This window comes from Propithecus coquereli, unplaced genomic scaffold (assembly GCF_000956105.1).
Source record: "Propithecus coquereli isolate 6110/MARCELLA unplaced genomic scaffold, Pcoq_1.0 Scaffold5, whole genome shotgun sequence".
Lineage (NCBI taxonomy): Eukaryota > Metazoa > Chordata > Mammalia > Primates > Indriidae > Propithecus > Propithecus coquereli.
Window position 1 is genome coordinate 13,223,916 of NW_012150840.1, and position 19,902 is coordinate 13,243,817.

General features: G+C 37.6%; 1 protein-coding gene across 3 annotated transcripts in view; it reads left to right on the top strand.

Moving 5' to 3' along the window:
* The first annotated feature begins 738 nt into the window (after positions 1-738).
* Positions 739-19,902, top strand: part of PSEN1 (presenilin 1) — a 95,224-nt gene continuing 76,060 nt past the window's right edge. The window contains exons 1-3 of one of the 3 annotated variants that reach the window (XM_012656183.1): positions 739-877; positions 8,693-8,774; positions 8,864-9,003. In XM_012656183.1, the coding sequence (XP_012511637.1) occupies positions 8,917-9,003 (87 nt within the window). In that variant the 5' untranslated portion in view covers positions 739-877; positions 8,693-8,774; positions 8,864-8,916. The remainder of the gene's footprint in view (positions 878-8,692; positions 8,775-8,863; positions 9,004-19,902) is intronic. The other 2 variants (XM_012656185.1, XM_012656184.1) reach the window with 2 other exon arrangements.

Here is a 19,902-nt window from a genome sequence, read left to right on the forward strand (position 1 = left end):
GATACCATCTATCATTAATTTCATTTTTAGTTTTCTGATTACCTGTGAGTTTGAATTTCTCCATTGTAAACCTGTAGTTTTATAAGGTAGTATTCATTGTTTACTTTTAACTTTCAGATGAACGTAAGAGTGCTGTGTTGCTTAATGGGTTAGTTGATACTGTCTTCACGGAAACTGGACGAAAAGCTGGCGGATGCAAAAAAATCAAATGACCGAGCAACCAACTATGTATGAACCAGATGTTAGGCTTGGGGATAACAAAAATAAGACATGTTTTCTGCTCTCATCTAGCTTACATCTACGAAGACTGGTTCTCAAGCTTGGACCCCAAAAATCTTGGAGGATGTTTGTTTAAAGTGAAGTTTCTCTGGTTCTCCCCACCCACCGGAAGTTTTGATTGGGAGAGGCACGGATATGTACAATTTTAATTAGCATCCTCTTGATTGTGACGCCCCTAGTTCGCATTTGGAGAAACTATACAAATACTACAAGTACTACAGAGAAATGAAAGAAGTTAGATTAAGATCTATTGCTCGTAGGCCGGAGAAACGCACGGGGACCAGTTCCTCAGCTCAAGAGCAGTCCCGGATCCCTGACGACCCACGCTTGCAGTGGAGGCACATTCCTCCAGGTGCAGGAGGCCAGCTGGAGCGCCGGATTTCCCCCGCAATCCTCGCGCACTGCCGGAAGCTCGGCCCAGGGTGGCCCGGCCGCCAACGGCGCCAGAGCCGGAAATGACGACACTGGTGAGGGCTTTCGGGCGTGGCCTAGGACGGGCAGCTCCGGGGGCAGCGATTTCACATCGGAAACAAAACAGCGGCTGGTCTGGAAGTAATCTGGTTTGCGAGCGAGTAGCGGCTGCGGCGACGGGAAAAGAGTACGTGCGTGATGGGGAGTCCGGGGAGAAAGTAAAGCACCGCGGACACGGGATACCGCGGGCAGCCCCCGGCCCTTTGTCGCTGCCCGGGCCGCGGAACCGGTGTCCTCGAGGGTGAGGGGCGGGGCGCGGCCGGTTTGGGACGGAGGGACCCCGCATGGGAAACCAGGAGGGGCGGCCTGCTTCTCGGGCTCCGGGCGCGTCGCGCGGTAAGGTTGAAGAGAGATTCCCTTCGCGCTTTGGTACGGAAATGCTTTTTTCCCGAAGACATCTCCAGGCGCAGGTGCCTTGGGCCGGGATTGAACGTCTTGAGTGGAGCAGGAGAAAGAGGAAGCTCCTTGGGCTGGGTCGGCTTGAGCAACCGGTCAAACTCTGTGCCTCACGCCCGAAGTGTGTCCTTGTGCAGAAGCGAGTGGCACTCAGGGCTAGGTTCCTCATGTCTTACGTTCGAGGCGGAAAACAGGGTCTGTCACGAGGCGTGCATGTCCAGTGCTTTACATGTGTTTGCTTTTTCTTACCTCTTAGATTCTTTTCAAGTGTGTGGCACTGTTATGGTCAGAGCTGTGCTTTGGGCACATTAATCTGGTAGTAGAGGCTGGGATGGTGAGAGAATTGAGGTGACTTTTGCATAATTCAGGTGAGATATAATGAGAGAGTTCGGTCTGCGATGGTGGCAGAGGTTTAGAAAAAAGAAACATAAACAGGACATGGCAACCAGTTGAGGAGCAAGGAATAAAGTGTGAAGTTGACTAGGAGGTTTTAGGTTTAGAGAGTGGGAGGGACGTTCTCAGAAATAAGGAAATTAGGAGGAGAGAACCAGAGAGGAAGACAAGGAAGTGGTTTGAGAGTATTACTTTTGAAGTATCAGCAGTTGAAAATGTCCTATGGGCAGGACTGGAGCTGTAAATTTTGTCACTTAAATAGATTTACCAGTTGATGTTGGAGCAGTGGAGGAGATGTCTAAATGAAAAGGACAGACACTACTTAGGAGCACTTATAATGAGGGGGTGGAAGAAGGGAGAGGAGCCAGCTGAGGAGAATGAGTGTGGTGGGAGGAGAACCACCATAGTGCAGTGTCACGAAAGCTGAGGAAGGGAGGAAGCTTCAGGAAGGAAAAGATTGTCAGGGATTTTGAATATTAGACCTGGTGTAGCAGAAAGAACTGAAGATTTAGAGCAGCACTCTCCAGTACAAATATACTGTACATAAATGTTAATTTCAGATTTTTTAATAAACATTTTTTCTTTTTTTAGCTCAAACACAAGTGTCTGAATTTTTCTTCTTTTTCTTCTTTTAGCCCAAATACAAGTAATAAACATTTTTTAAAGGTGAAAAGAAACAGGTGAAATTAATTTGAATATATTTTAATAATATATTTATTTTAACGCAATATACTTGACAGTTTTATTTCAATATTTAGTCAATATAAAAATTTGTTTGTCTTCCCCCATAGATAGTAAGCTCCTTAAAAACAGAAGCAATATCTGATTTAATAGTATCCCTAGTACCCATCACAATGTCTGGTTATGTAGAAGAAACCCAGTAAGTGTTTGTTGATTAAGGGGTATTAATGTTTCCTTTTCACAATGCCTTTGTACAGTTCCTTGTTAAAGTTGATTCAAAGCAAAAGAAAGAATGCAGGCAATGCTAAATATAACCAGTGATTTATAAATTAATTAGATGTAAGTAATCATTTTTTCATTAAAAATTAGTTGTGTTCTGTCCATTTCCGTAGAGAAATTGAGACAATGGGAAAGATTTTTTTAATAATTATGCAGAGGTTGACTGCAGTCCCATATACACAATCCTGAAATCCAGAAACTCATGAAAACCAAAAGTTTTTTTGTAACTAATTTGACAGCAAAATCTGACCTGTACCTAGTTGTAGTCTTTTTTAATGTAATTGAAAACAATTCATATTTTTCACTATAGACTGAATAATGTATTTGATTTTGTGGTTCTAACTAAGATCCTGTGGGGGCATTATACAACATAAGGTATTTCCATCATATTACCTTTACAAAATCCAAAAAATTCTCAATTCTAAACACATTTAGTCCTAATGGTTTCAGATAAGGGATTCTGGACTTGTAATTATAAGTCTTTGTTCATTTTTATTGCATCTTCTGAGCCAACATAACCATTCTTTAAAAACAAGTTGCTATAGTAACTCTACATTTACAGACCTTACCCAAACTTAGAGTCTTAGAACATTTATTCTCATGCAAGATTTTATGTCAAGGTGTAGATCAGAGAGGACAATTCTTATCTGCAAGTCTTATTCTGGAGTAGTGGCTACTCAAGGTAAGCTCTTCTCAGCAGAAGTGCAAGAAGACAAGGCCAGTTGCACAAGCATAGTTCAAATGTCTTCTTCTGCCACATCTGTTGCGATCAAGTTTATCAAAGCAAGTCATATGATCATGTCAGAAGACTTGGGGGTGAGTAGACTGCACCCATTCTGAGGCTAAAGCAAGTCACAAAGCCAAGCCCGACATCACTGTAGAGAAATACATTCCTCCCTTGGGGAGGCTGGGGGAGGGAGTGAATATTTGCTGAATAATAATTTAATCTACCACAGATGGTTCACAGAGGTGGAGTGGGATGGAAGGAGGAGAAAAGAAATCAAATAGAATGTATCACTAACCTTGCTCTTTTTAGTGTCTACCGCTTTCACAAAGGGTTAGGGAAATGATTTTGTGCTAGTCTCTTAAAAATGAGAGGAGTGTTTTCAGGATGTATTCCTAAAGTTTTAAATTAATTTTAAATTATTTTTTTAGTTTCAATTAATGAATGTAGTTTAGAGTTTGGTTGCATTCACTGTTGGATGTGAACATTTAATAACTCAAGTAGAGGCTTTTCTAGCCCATCCATACAATCAGAACTTGGGCTGCCTGTTGAGGGAGAAATTGTCAAAGTAACACCAAGGCTGGTTAAATACTTTTGCAGAAAATGATTAAATCACAAGCTCTTTTGCACTTCAGAACTTCTTAACGTTGTAGTGCAGATGCAGCAAAAAATACTGTTAGCGTTTTTGTAAGTGAAAGAGTAACAAGTCAAGTGGCTTAGAGATGTTAAAGCAAGCCACAAGCCCTCTGTGCTAGAGATCATGATTACGTCTTATGAAGATGTTTTTCTGGAGTGCAAATTTTGTTTACATATTATCTCTGAGAGTGAAAAAAGAAAATTATCAATAAAATAAAGTAACTACATTCTCTAGGAGTTTGAGGTTTAGTTGTTACCTTAGGATATAGTGAGAGAAAAGAATGTGCTTTTCTGTTGGCCCTTGAACGGGATTTTTAATAAATTTGAAATTCTAAGCATTGCTCCTGTGATACTTTTTGAAGTGCCAATGGGTAGAAGATTTTCTGGTTAGACAGACTTTTCTGTCTAAGCTTGGAGATTATGTGTAGTTCTCCTGGGGCTTTTTCTGTCTGTTTGTATATAATAGAAAAAAGTTCTAATTGCCCATCAGAGAAGGATCTCCTTTTCCTTTTGTCTGATTGAGCAAGTGTCTTGAGAGAAGGAAATGACAGCAGTGAATTCATGTGTTGTGCTCTGTCAGTCTTCAGCAGGTTGCCAGAGAGCAGAAACACCAAAGTCAATTCTGTCCCTACTCCCACTCCCTCTGCAATCCAGGTCACATGAAAGAGCCTTACTTTGGAGTAACTATCTTTTTGTGTTCACAGGGCTCAGCTAAGAATGTTATAAAGTCTACTAGTGTCTTTTGCCACGCTGCTTGAACAGTGGGGTCATTGACCTTCTCCATGCAATCATCGATTGTTTTCAGCTGTTACTGGACTAAAATCAAATTGAGCTTTGCCTGCCCCTTTGTTTGTACCAACAGCGTTTGTTTGTTCACCAGGCCTAACTGAGACCTAGCCCTGTTGCCTGCTTCTGCTTCCTACTGAGCTCCATGTAAAGAGCAGCTCTTCTAGGGAGGCTCACCCTGTAGCACTGTGATCTTCAGAGCATCAAGGGAGGCATGAGATTTCTCTGGGCGAACTGGAAAAGACCTGGGCTGGGCATCAGAAGACCTGAGTTCTGGAAACAGCATTCCAGAACCATAACTGCATAGGCACATTCCTTCAGCTTTCCTGAGGTTTTTTACTTGTTAATACGGATTCCTTTCTTCATGAGGGTTTTTTGTTTGTTTTTTGTTTTTTTAAAGAATCTAATGGAATAATGGATGTGAAAAGAACTTCGAAGATAGGATTGGGATATGCTAAAATGACCACTATATTATTGATGATTCTTACAGGATTTGTCTGAGAAAGCTCCAATGTAGTAATCAGCTTGTATGGTTTCATGTCATAGCTGAACAGATCCTGTGAGCATAAGGATAAAAATGGAAACTACTTAAATTAAAATGACCAGATTCTCATTATAGCTTATACTTTAAAAATAAATATGTACATGCATACATGCTAGGAGTGTATATTGGAAATGCTTTTGGCACTTCAGTTTTCAATTTACAGTTAGACCAGTTATTGAAGTTTAAGATCTCAGCAATAGTTTTACTAGTAATAAAAATCAGCTCAATGTACCTTAATCCTCATTGCTATAAACTGCTAGAGAGCAAGGATAGAATTTTATACAGAGGTAATGTAGTGTAATATGTGAATTCCAACTCCGTGCTTGCCAGATGTGACCTTAGCTAAGTTAGTTAACTTTTGGGTGTCACATCGTTTCATCTGTAAAGTGGGTAAAGTGAACATAATAAATTATTAAATCCCCTAAGTTTCTGTCTCTGAGTTTTACATGTAAGTCGACAGTGTCTCTCTTATTTAGTGAATGGATAATCACTTTTCTTATTATTTAGTATTATTTTATTTTTGCTAAATTTATAGTGTAAGATTATACTGATCTTATTTCATGCATGAATAATTCTCATATTTTACCTGTAAATGTAATACACTTTATTTACTTACCTCCTATTTATTTTTGCCAGCATTGCCCTTTCTTGCCTTTTGTTTCATTTGGCTAATACCATCTTGTTTACTTGTTTTGTTTCCGAGGGATCATATGAGAATATTAATAAGATTTCTAAGGGTTTTTCTGTACTAGAGTATACTTTAAATGATAGGAATGGTTTTCAGAGCAGCCAGTAGAGGAACTGATAGGAACTTTTTCTATTTGATATCTTGTGGCATTTCTGGGTTAGCTAACGTAGGTGCTGTACTAAATGCTTTTGTGGAAAGAAAGGGCTACATATGTACTCTGTTTACTCATCAGTAATGCTACACTATTAAAATTTCAACTAGTCAGCTTTTAAAAATTTAGAAGCTTAGGTCAAAACATTTACTTTGAATACTTATTGTACTTCAAAAATAAAACTATTCTATTGGAGTCCATTGTCTTTTGGGTATGCTAATATACATACTCTTATGATGTAGTTGCATCCCAGTAAACCCATTGTAAGTAAGTTGAAAATGCATTTAATACATCTAACCTACCAAACATCATAGCTTGGCCTAGCCTACCTTAAACACGCTCAGAACACTTACGTTAGTCTACATTTGGGCAAAATCATCTAGTACAAAGCTTACTGTATAATAAATGTTGAATATCACATGTAATTTATTGAATACTGAAAGTGGAAAACAATGTGTATTTGGATAATCAAAGTACAGTTTCTACTGAGTGCATATTGCTTTTGCATCATAGTAAATCCAGAAAATCCTAAATCAAACTGCTGTCAGGGACAATCTGTATTGCCAAATCTTAATTTTATCCATATTAAAAGACAGGACCAAAGGTATGAATAATCCTAAATATAGATTTATTCCTACAGAAATTTATTTGAATTTTTAAATTGAAGTATAATATGGTAACATGCACAGATCATAAGACTACAGCTCAGTAAATTTTCACAAACTGAATCCCCATTGTAACTAGCACCCGGATTAAGAAACAGAATATTATTGATAACCCCAGCTTTCCATGTCCCTTCTTTCAGTGAGTAAGCCCTGCAAAGAGTAACCATTGTCTCTATTTGTATTCTTCTTTTTTTTTTGAGACAGAATCTCACTCTGTTGCCTGGGCTAGAGTGCCATGGCGTCAGCCTAGCTCACAGCAACCTCAAACTGCTGGGCTCAAGTGATCCTCCTGCCTCAGCCTCCCAGGTAGCTGGGACTACAGCCACGCGCCACCATGCCCGGCTAATTTTTTTTCTATTTTTAGTTGTTTGGCCAATTTCTTTCTATTTTTGGTAGAAACGGGGTCTTGCTCTTGCTCAGGCTGGTCTTGAACTCCTGAGCTCAAGCAATCCTCCCGCCTCAACCTCCCAGAGTGCTGGGATTATGGGTGTTAGCCACCGCGCCCGGCTTTCTATTTGTATTCTTAATTCACTTTATTTTTTTTTTTAACGAATTTACATTGTGTCTTTAGTTCATATTGATTTGTAATTCCCTGATCCCATGCCAGCTGACTATGGGCTGACAGTGAGGGGAGGAGAAAGATGGACATGGTATATAAAAGGGTGTAGGATAGCATGGAAAGCCTACCTTGGTTAAAAATTTGTCATGATTTGAATGATCCCAATGTAGGTAGTTAAGGGTTAATGTGAACTTGGTACCTTTACTAGAGGAAAAAATTGCTTTATGCATTTTTGATGAAAAGTCATTAGAAGAAAAAAAAGGAATATTTAGAGGATAGAGGATCCTGAAGTGTTAAAAGTTGGAAATGAAACAGGACATAGACAAAATGCTTTTTTATGTAAACTTGTATGAAATAAATGTTTTAGATACTATATATTAATTGGAATACTGCTTGGATATGTACACAGATTTTTCCCTTCTATGTTTCTGAAGACTCTATGAAAAGGAAAAGTTGGAATCATCAAGAATTGGCTGATGGAGGCTGGATGTGGTGGTTCATGCCTATAATCCCAGCACTTTGGGAGGCTGAGGCGTGAGGATCACATGAAGCTAGGAATTTGAGACCAGACTGGACAACATAGTGAGACCCCATCTCTAAAAAAAATTAGCTGGGCATGGTGGCACATGTCTGTAGTTCTAGCTACACAGGAGGCTAAGGCAGGAGGATCACTGAGCCCAGGAGTTTGAGGCTGTAGTGAGCTATGATCATGCCACTACACTCCAGCTTGGGCAGCAGCATGAGACCTTGTCTCCAAAAAAATAAAAAGAATTGGTTGATGGAAATTAAGATAGGCAAATGGGAATGTGGCCCCCCAGGAGGTGAACTCTGAAAGATATAGCCATAGAACCATGTCTGTAAAAAAAAAAAAAAAAGGCAATGCCAGGACACAGAGGAGAAACCTGAAGCTGGGAGTTGGGAGTCAAGAATCTGCGATTCTTGTCCTCATCTGCCTTAATTGTGTGGTCTTAAGCAAGTCACTGAACTTCTCTGGGTCCCCTTCTGCTTTTGTAAAATAGGTATGTTACCTATTCGCCTTGCTTTGAGGTATTGTGATAAGGATAAGATGAGATGGTAGAAAGAATTTTACAAAATTAAAAGCACTAAACCAAATACTTTCATGGAGATGCGAAAATCAGGTTAGACTGGTCAGCATAGAAATAGGAATGTTAAGAACATTCCTTAAGATCATTCAGCTCTCTTTGCTCTACATCTGAAATTGCTCTACATCTTTGTGATTGAAACTATTTGGTGTCTCAAGTGGATCTACTCATTGCTAAAGAGTTACTGTGAGCTGACAATAACTTTGTCATTTAGTTGAAGGTCATGGCAAATTCATATATTCTGGTTTACAAACTGGTCTTTTAAGTACTTGATTGGTGTGGATGAATTTGCTAAGATTTAACCAACAATGAATGACCTGGTAAAATCCTATTTCAGACCTAATCCAGGAGCCTACAAGTGACAGCAGCCCTCGAGGTCCTTAGATAGCTTGGCCTGGAGGAGAACACATGAAAGAAAGGTTTGTTTCTGCTGAGTGTAATTTATGAAAATGTTTAGAAATAAAAGTGTAATAATGTACAAAGTTCTGTTTTCTTTTTCCCTTTTCAGACCCCCAAGAGGCTTTGTTTTCTGTGAAAAAATATTTCTATACGGTTGCTCCAATGACAGAATTACCTGCACCCTTGTCTTACTTCCAGAATGCACAGATGTCCGAGGATAACCACCTGAGCAATACTGTACGTAGCCAGGTACCGTGTCAGCCTCTAAAACTGCCCTTGCCAGACTGTCAGTTGTCATCCTCCTTCACCTCCAAGAGATGCTCAGGGGGCTGAGTAGGCTTTCTCTACTTTACCTAATTTATATATTTGTTCAACTTCAACTGAGTACTGGGGGACACAAGGCTATTTAAGACATGAGTGTTCCATCTTGGATAGACACAAAGAGAAGATAATGAAAAGATAAAATAAACAATTAAAAAATAAATAGAAAACCAAAAGACATGAGTGTTGATATAGTTCCTATGTGGCTCAGGTATCACCCCGTCAATGAAGCCTTCTCCAACTTCCTGAAGTGTATAGCACCTCATAGTTCACATTGTTTATTCTTTTATTTGTCTTGCTCTTTCTCTTCTACAGGCTGAGTACATTTTATTCTTTTCAATACCTAGCACAGTTCCTGACAGTGCTCAGTAAATGTTCATTGACAGGATGATTGCACAACGTAGAGGTTCTAAGAGTTCAAAGGAGGGAATCAGGAAGGAGTATAATCTGTGCCGTGGGGCAAAGAGATTGTTCAGCAGCTACACACACAGACATCAAATGTGCCTACAACTCTATTAGCTGATCATTACATATTGGGTGCAGACTTCACAAATGTCCTGTGAGATGACTGGAGAATCAGTAGGATTTTTAGAGGTGGAGCCAGAATGGGGAAAACACAAGGCCAACTATAAGCTGTGCAGGTGGCACTAGGGCGTGGAGGAGTTGGACTTTACTCTGTTGGGACCAGAGGGTGGAGCTAGGAACAGTGATGAAAGTTACCAGGAAACAGGTTCTGGATCAGTAAAAAGAATTTTCTCACAATTACAGTATGTCTGAAAGACCATGTGCTGCCTTACAGACTAGTGTGTACTTATCACTAAAAGCAGTCACAGAAGGCTGGAAAACCATTAGCCAGATCTGCAGAGGATTAGTCTGTTGGAATGGGCAGTTGGAATATAGCACTCAATGGCCTGGAAGTTCCCTTTACACATTGAAGATTTAGGATTCTCACTCTTATTGTCTGTAAAATGAGGTGATTTACTAGATAATCTCAAAATTCTCTTCCCAACTCAAAAGTTTTGATGTGACTAGAAGTTGGAGTGGCCAGCTGCTCTGGTTTGCCTGATACTAGAGATTCTGAAACACAGGACTGTTCTAAAACTGGGACAGTTCTGAGCAAATGGGATTGAGTTGGTTACCCTGCCAGAAGTACAATGAAATTGAAATCATTTTGGATTTGAGTCTTATTCAATTAGTTGACTTTCTTGTGTGATTTCAAGTATCTTTACGGTTGTATATTGTTAATATTCCAGTAGAAGATAATATCTAAAGCGTTTCTCTTATTCCAGAGGTCAAAGGTTGACCTTAGCTTCATTTCTTCAACTCTCAGCAGAAACAGTGATGGGTTCCTATATATCACCTGGAGAATAGGTTTTCATTTTGTGGGCTGCTACATGTAATCTCATTCACAGAAAAGGGATTTGAAGTTTGATAAGAGTAGTCAGAGAGCTAAAAATAGTGTTTGTTTTTTTAAACTAAATATTTATTTCTCAAATTTTGGTTGTGTAATGTTTCAAGTGTATACAGAAAAGTATGGCAAATAATATAAGCACCAATGTACCTACCACCCAACTTTATTAAACTTTAATATCTTGTCTTACTTGCTCTGTATACCTTGTTGTTTTTGAAGATTATTTTCACTAAACTTTTTCTATTTTTATTTATTGATGCTACACTAAATGAAATCCTAATTAAACAAAATTTTGCATTTAATTTGAAAAGAGAGACTAATTATATGACAACAAAAAAATTGCAATTAAAATTGAAGTGCCCCTCCCCCATTCCTGTTCCTCTTTTCCCAGGATAGTTACTATCCTGGTGGTTACCATGCTTACTATAAATATTTCTGTACATAAATATGAGGTTATATAATAGTACTTCACATGTTTTTAAACTTTATATTAAAAAAGCGTGTGTATGTATCTTCTATAGAAGATAGTTCCCACATTTTTGAAATTTATATGTGTAGGTATATATTGTAGAAGAGACATCCCCATGTTTTTGGAATTTATGTATCTATAGATGCATGTAGTTCTAGTGTATTCATTTTTTTCTTCTTTCGTGAATATATAAAAATTATATATTCTGTTCACAAATTCTTGGTAATTTCCAGTTTTTCAAAATAACCAAGAGTGCTGTAATGACATTCTGATTCCTTAATCTTAGTGCAGTTATGTGAGTTTCTCAAAGATAGTTGCTGCGATTGGGTATGTGGATCTTAAACTATGTTAGAGACTGCCATGATGCTTGCCGAAGTGGTTATACATCAAGAGTGTATTGCGTACTGGGTGAGGTGGCTCATGCCTGTAATCCTAGCACTCTTGGGAGGTGGAGGTGGGAGGATCGTTTGAGGTCTGGAGATGAAGACCAGCCTGACCCTGTGTTTACTAAAAATAGAAAAAATTAGCTGGGTGTGGTGTTGTGCTCCTGGAGTCCCAGCTATTCAGGAGGCTGAGGCAGGAGGATCACTTGAGCCCAGGAGTTTGAGCTGGGTGTAAGCTAGGCTGACGCCATGGTGCTCTAGCCCAGGCAACAGAACAAGATTCTGTGTCAAAAAAAACAAACAACAAAACCCCCGCCCCAAAAACCAGTGTATTGCAGTGTCTGTTCTTTAATATCCTTGCCAGTTCTTGGTGTTATCTGACTTACTATGTATCAATCTGATGGGCTTAAAATGTATCTCCTATTATTTTAATTGTATTTCCCTAATTGCTAATAAGATTGAACTTTCTTCCTACCCTTACTGGCCATTTGTATTTTTTATGAATTGCCTATTTGTGTTCTTTGCCCATTTTTCTATTGGTTGTTTGTCTTTTTCTTACTGATTTTATACAAATATAGTATATATTTTAGGGGGCTGGCTATATGCTTTTCAAATATTTTCTCCCAGTCTGTAGCTCTAGTTCGTTTATGGTGTATAGTTTAAATATTTTAAATAAGTGAATTATTCTTTCCTTTTAAAAATTAAATTTATTTGTGTTTTTCCAATTAAAAATAGTTTAAGAAAAATATGCAGTATAGATTGGCAGCACTGAATATGAAGAAAGCTTTCCATAGCTTATGTAGACTGAATGTAGACTGAGATAAACTACGATAGTAGCAACTGCTGTGTAGCGAGCCAATGTTCAGCTCTCCATCTTTGTCTTACATCTATACCAGAAAAATAAGAAAAGAAAAATATGGGTGATCTTGGTGATTTTTCCCTTTTATTTTCCAAATGTTTCATAATACAGTTGTCCTATAATTTTAACAAAAATTATTTTGAAAAAGTGAGGTATTTTTTAAATATGAGGAAAAGTCACACAGGTACAGTACGGGAATCTACCTATGGAATCTACGGAAAGCAGGCAAGCATTTAAGGTTTTCTATGATGACTGACTAAAATAGTAGGGGTTAGAACAGCTGATATAAAAGAAGTCAAAGAAGGCTGATAGCATGGGGCCTTTGAGAGCACCCTCATTGGCAACTGAAGTTTGTGTTATGCCCTCTTCATCAGTGAAAGCTTCAGTATGTCTGTTAGTCTTCATTTTAAAAGACTGAAATGTTTACAATGATTCATGGAAATTTTTCATTAAAAATTATTAATTTTATACTTACCCAAGTTTGATTATCTGGAAAACTAATCTGCATAAAACATCTTAATTTCTGCCAGTGACAGATGAGAGATGTGGTTGCATTGGCCTCATCTTTTCACTTTTTGGAATTTCCTACTTTTTGATGCTCATTGATTCCATCTAGGTTGTAAATTCCCTGAAGGCAGCACTTTGTTCATGTTTCTGAGCTGCTTTTAGAGTTTATTGGTTACCAAGTATCTCTAAACCAGCTCAATACAAATCTTCCAGCAAAAGAACAAAGGAGTTTTGGGTTTTTTCCTCATGTTAGCAAGGGAAATTTTAGGTTTTATATCTGCAAATAAAAGTCTGAAGTGAATCACATCACTTGCCTAAGGACATCAGCTTCCATGTGAGTGTCTCTGGGCCCCCTGTTCCCTGGGCACTTCCTTAGCCATCTTACGCCACTGCTCTTGCTGCCATGTTACATGTGCACTGCTTTCACCATGTGGAGCAAAGCTATAGTTTTTATGTAGAACAACTGCCAAATGACAGCTTGACATGTCATAAGAGTCAGATGGAGAATCCATTTTATTATATTTTTCCTCAGGAACATGTGTTCTGCTTCTGTAGAGATGTCATTCAGTTCAAGATTTTACTGGTTTCCATTCATTTACCCTCTACCTCTAACTAGAAGCTGGTATAGACTTCATTTTTGTTTTTGCTGTTGGTTGGCTATATCTGTGGACTGCAGTCCCCAACCCCTAGGCCGTGGATGGGTACTAGTCTGTGGCCTGTTAGGAACTGGGCCCCACGGCAGGAAGTGAGTGGCGGGCAAGCAGGTGAAGCTTCATCTGTATTTACAGCTGCTCCTGGTCACTCTCATTGCCACCTCAGCTTTGCCTCCTGTCAGATCACTCACTGTCTCCCATTACCCCCAGATGGGACCATCTAGTTTCAGGGAAACAAGCTCAGGGTTCCCACTGATTCTGCATTATGGCAAGTTGTATAATTATTTTATTATATATTACAACATCATAATAATAGAAGTAAAGTGCACAACAAGGGTAATGCAATTGAATCATCCTGAAACCATCCCTCCCCCCACCCACACACCCCTACCCCTGTCCATGGAAAAATTGTCTTCCATGAAACTAGTCCCTGGTGCCAAAAATGTTGGGGACGGCTGTCTATAGGGACTGGATACCAGAAGGTAGACTAATGATTCTGAAAAAAGGCAAAGTTTATAAGTTGTGAAATAACTGAATTTCTTTGTTTCCTAACTATATCATGTAGATTGGATATTTAAGTAGCTCTAACAAGAATATTGGGTATTTTTCTATAATTTGTGATCTATCATAATCCTTTGATTTACTTTCACTATACCTATAAATAATTTGTAGCGTTTTATTTTTCTGTTTCAAAAATTTTGACGTGTAGAGCTCTTTTTCCTTGGCCTTTTATAATCCTTTGCCAGAGGTAGCCTCCATTTCATTTCTACTGACATTACAAGAATACTAAAACCAGAGAAAGTTGAAAATATAAACTTCAGAATAGTGAAAATTCATGTTTTTGATTTGGTATAGATTTATATCTTTTATGTGGATTAATTGAGTCTTTTTTGCTTTTCTAAGGTATAAAATAGTAAATTTTTTTGAAGTAAACCTGAAACTAGTTTATATTGTTAAGTAAGTGTTATAGAATTTATATTACACCATGGTTTTCGAACCTTAGTGTGCCTTAGTGTCCCTGGAAGGATTGTTAAAACAAATTCTCTGGCCCCAATCCCAGAGTTCCTGATCTTGTAGATCTGGAATGGGGCCAGAGAATTTGCATTTCTGACCAGTTCCCAGGTCTTACCAGTGCTTCTGATCCAGGGACCATCGTTTGAGAACAGTTGTATTCCAATAAATAAAAGGGAAAGCTAGGCTTGATGGTGTGTACTTGTAGTCCCAGCTACTTGGGAGGTTGAGGTGGGAGGATTGCTTGAGCCCAGGAGTTTAAGACCATTCTGAGCAACATAGCAAGACCCCATCTCAAAACAAAATTTTAAAAAAAAGAAAAGAAGAAATAAAGGGAAAGTGACATTAGAGAAAAATGTTTAGATTTATATATTGAATACTGAGTATTTTTTCGTATTAGTTTATTCTGACCCACATTTTCTGGTGCTTAAGGAAATAAATTGTCAATAGCCTTTTTGATCTAGAATAGAATATAATCAGTCATTTAACTAAAAAAGAAGCCTTAAAGCAGTAATCATTGAAATACTAATAACGATTCTCTATATAAAAGCAATTGCTGAAGACCATTTGTATAAATCTGCTACCTTCAGCTGCTGAATTTACAATATTAAAATGTGTCTGGTCTTTATAAGTGAAAGTCACCTATTAATATATCTTTTCAGAATTCAAAGCATTAAATGTGAAGAACTTTATTAAATTGTTAGCAAATCATAGAGTGGCAGAACTGGCTTAATTTTTTAGATGGTGGTGGGTCACTTTTTGAGTGTAAGAAATCTATAAAATTAAACAGAAAACAAATCTATAAACTGCTTAACAGACCTTGAGGAGAAAAAAATAAGTGAAAGTGGTGATCTAAATTTAAACTAAGTCAGATCCACAGGGCCAGTCAGCCTTTGACAGTGTTATTGTACTGTTGATAGCAATGAATTTGTTTTCCCAGCTATGTCAAAGTAAAGTATGGAGAAAAGGAACTTAAAATTTTGTGACCTCCAGAGGAACATGCTAGCTTTTGCATGAGAATAAAGTCAGAAATCTTAGGCACAGATCTTAATGATTTGTTAAGAAACACTAGGCTCAAGCCTAACACAACAGCCCCATAAATGTTAAATATTATCTCTAACCAGTTAGGTCAACTGTTCAGGGAAATGACGGCTGCTTTTGGCATTAGAGTAATGCTTAAACCTCTAACTCCAGGGAATCACAAAGCTTGGACAGGTGCTGGATGGAACTCTCCATGTTGTTGAAACACATATGGCCTGTGATTAATAAATGTTTTCAAGTTTTCCACTGAACTTGCCAGTTCTCTGGTTAAGCTACTCTTCTAGTTCTATCCTACAGTGTAGGCTTAGGAGCCCCACGTTTCTAATTGTAGAAATTCAAACAATATCCATAAAGTCTTATAGGATTGATACTTTTTCTTATAAACTTAAGTGTGGCAAAAACTGCCATGAACAAAGTCAAATAACAAACTATGGCAAAGGCTTGTGATGAATAATGACAGATATTCCCTAATACACACAGAATTCTTATAAAGTCAAAAGGAACACGAACAACTCAGAAACGTTAACAAAGAATACAAGCAGTATATATAGAAGAAGAAATATAAATGGCAATAAATATATGAAAAGCCTAGTTAATCAACCTTACTAATAATCAGAGACAAAAATTAAAACTTCAGTTTTCACCTATCAGTGAATAAAAGATTGATACCCATTGCTACTGAGAGTGTGGAGAAACAGGCTTTCTCATATGCTGTTCGTGGGAGTTAAATTAGTATTTATTTGGAGGCAGGTTGTCAGTTGAATCTACAAATACACATGCCAATATAACAGTGAGAATTTGGAGATAATATAGATCTTTATCATTGGGGCATTAGTTACTTATGGTTTATCCAATTAGTAGTATAAGGAAATGGCCAACAGTAGGATCTCTTGACTGAACTGTCTCAATTCAAATCTCCACTCTAGAACTTCTTAGTGCTATGATCTTTGGCAAATTATCTGGCCTTGCTAATCTTCAGTTTCTTTATCTGTTAGATGAAGTTTATAATAAACTTAGAGCTTTATTTAAGTTAAATGAGATAATCCACCCAAAGTGCTTAGCATACTTGTTCAATAAATATTAGCAGTTATTATCAAAATTGTCATTACCATGCTCCCATTATAATATTTAAGGTATATTTATATGTCAGGCATAGAAAGGTATTCAATATATTATTAAGTGATTAAGCAAATTGCTGAATATGGTTTTTAAAAAATCTAAACATGCATCACATTGCTCACCATATTCTTATTGTAGGACAGAGGAGATTAGGGAGGATACTTTCTATGTTATAAACAATTACAGAAATAAACACTAAAAAAAGGTAGAAAACAGGTTTAAAAAAATACAAAAAGAACCACGCAGGTGTCATACTATATTAAAAATGCTGCCACGATTTTTGCTGCTGGAGAAATAACTTCCACAGGCTGTGGGTGGCTGGACCTGTACTTGCGTTATGTTCTGAAGCAAGGGGAAGGGAGAAAATTAAAATGAAGCCCCTGACTTAATGCTGCAGGAACTGTGAGGAATCTGGCTTCATAGGAACTCACTTCCACATACTCACCACTTCCCATAGGAACCCGCCCTCTCTGAAACTTACAACATTTATATAGTGAGTCATCCTTCCCTTTGTCGCTGAAATGAAATCATTTATAAGGGCTACAACACTGGTTTTTCTTAACCTTAAAAATAAAAATCTTTAAAGGCAAAACTATAGAGACGGTTAAAAGATCTGTGGTTGATCAATGTTTAGCGGAGAGGGAAAGGGGTAAATTGTGAAGCACAGGATTTTTTTAGGGCAGTGAAATTATTCTGTATGATACTGTAATGGTAGATACATGTCATTGTATATTTATCCAAACCTGTAGAATGTACACCACCAGGAGTGAATCCTAAGATAAACTATGGACTTTCGGTGATAATGAGGTATTGATGTAGGTTCATCAGTTGTAACAAATGTACCACTCTGGTGCCTGATGTTGATAGTCGGAGAGGCTGGGGGTAGGGTGGAGTTGTATGTGCAAGGGGTGTATGGGAACAATGTACTTTCTACTCAATTTTTCTGTGAATTTGAAACCGCTTTAAAAAATATTTTGAAAGAAATGAGCTATCGAGTCACACACACACAAAGACCTTTAAGTTCTTATCTTTTAGAAATATATACTATTAATATAATATTTAAAGGAAATGACATATCTGAAATTTGCTTCAAATAATACTATTGGGGCAAAGTGGATGGAGGGATAGATGAAACGAGATTAGCCATAGTAGATAATTATTGAAGCTCAGTAAATTGCATCATGGGGCTTCCTTATATATTTCTGATCACGTTTGAACTTTTTCCATAATAAAAAGATTTTTTTAAATTAGTCTTACAAATAATGCTGTGCCTAAGTCATCATTCTAATACTTAGCTACCAAAATTTTTCATTTTGGAAATTCGTCAGTATTTCTAGTATCATCTTCCTCTCATCTGACAGTTTTCAAAGCACCTACATATGCCATCGAGAAAGACACTTACATTTTTTTAAACAGCTTTTTTGTGGTATAGTTGAAATACAGTAAACTGTACATATTTAAAATACACAATTTGGTAAGTTGTGACATATGTGTATACCCTTGAAACCACCACAGTTAAGATAATGAACATTTCTATTAACTCCATATGTTTCTTCATGCTCCTTGGTGATCTCTACGTCTTGCTTCTCCCAGCTCCTCCCCATCCCCTGGCAACCACCGATCGAAGTGTTGTCACTACACTCTAGTTTTCATTTCCTAGAATTTTATATAAATGGAATCATACAGACTCTTGTCTGACTTCTTACATTTAGCATAATTATTTTGAGATTCATCAGTGTTATAACATGTATGAGTAGTTCCATTTTCTTGGTGAGTTGAATTCCATTGTATGGCTATACCACAGTTTTTGATCCATTCTCTTGTTGATATTCGGGTTGTTTCCGGTTTTGAGGCATTACAAATAAGGCTGCTATGGATATTCATGTACAAATCTTTGTATGGACATATGCTTTCATTTATCTTGGGTAAATACGTAGGAGTAGAATATGATCCAGTATGGTAGGTATATATTTAACTTTTTGAGATATTACCAGTTTTCCAAATTGGTTGTCTAATTTTGTATTCCTACCAGCAGTATGTGAGATTTCCAGTTCCTCCTTGTCTTTGTCAGTCTTTTAAATTTTTTAGCCTTTCTGGAAGGTATGTAGTAGTATCTCATTGTGGTTTTAATTTGCATTTTTCTAAGGAGTGATGATTTGACTGCTTTTTCATGTGCTTATTTGTCATCCTCATACCTTTGGTGAATTGCCTCTTCAAATCTCTTGATCATTTTAAAATTCTTTTCTTGTACTGAATTTTGAGAATTCTTTGCATATTCTGGCTATAAGTCCTCTATAATATATATGCTTTGCAAATATTTTCTCCCAGTCTGTGGCTTGTCTTTTTGTTGACTGTGTTTTTTGAAGAGCAGAAGTTTTAAATATTGATGAACTCTCTTGTCAGTTTGTGTGTTTTGTTTTGTTTTGTTTGAGACAGGGCCTCTCTCTGCTGCCCAGGCTGGAGTGCAGTGGCATGATCATAGTTCACTGCAGCTTCAAACTCCTGGGCTCAGGCTGTCCTCCTGAGTAGCTAGGACTATAGGTACGCGCCACCACACCTGGGTAATTTTTAATTTTTTTGTTGGGATGGAGTCTCACTCTGTTGCCCAGGCTGGTCTCTGGAACTCCTGGCCTTAATTAAGCAATCCTCCCACCTCAGCCTCTGCTGGGATTATAGGCATGAACTACCATGGCCGGTTCAATTTGTCTTTTGTTGATTTGTGTTTTTGATGTGATGTCTAGAAATGTTAGCCTAATCCAAGTTCTCAAAAGGTTTTTCCTGCATTTTCTTCTGAAAACTCTACAGTTTATGTTTCATATTTGGGTCCGTGATTCATTTTAAGTTGATTTTTGTATATGGTCCAACCTGTGGATCAAAGTTCAGTTTTCTGCATATGGATATTCAATTGTTTTAGCACCATTTTTTTTGAAAAAGACTATTGCCTCCACTGAAATACATTTGCACCTTTCACAAAAATCAGTTGTCCATATGTGTGTTGGTCTTTCTGAGCTCTGTTCTATTTTGTTGGTCTATTTGTCTGTCTTTGTGCTAATACCACATTTTCTTCATTACTGTAACAGTGTAGGTCTTGAAATCAAGCAGTGTTCTCCAACTTTGTTCATTTTCAAAGTTGTTTTGGATATTCTAGGTCCTTTGTAGTTCCATATGAATTTTATAAACATTTTTACAGAAAAGCCTGCTGGGACTTTGATTGAGATTGCATTGAATCTATAGATAAATTCAGGGGAGACTTGGTAGAAGATGTCAGTCTTAACAATACTGAGTCTTCCAGTCTGGAAACATAATGTAGTTCTATGTTTATTTAGGTCTTCTTCATTTTTTTTGTTTTTTTATTTTTATTTTTTTTACTTTTT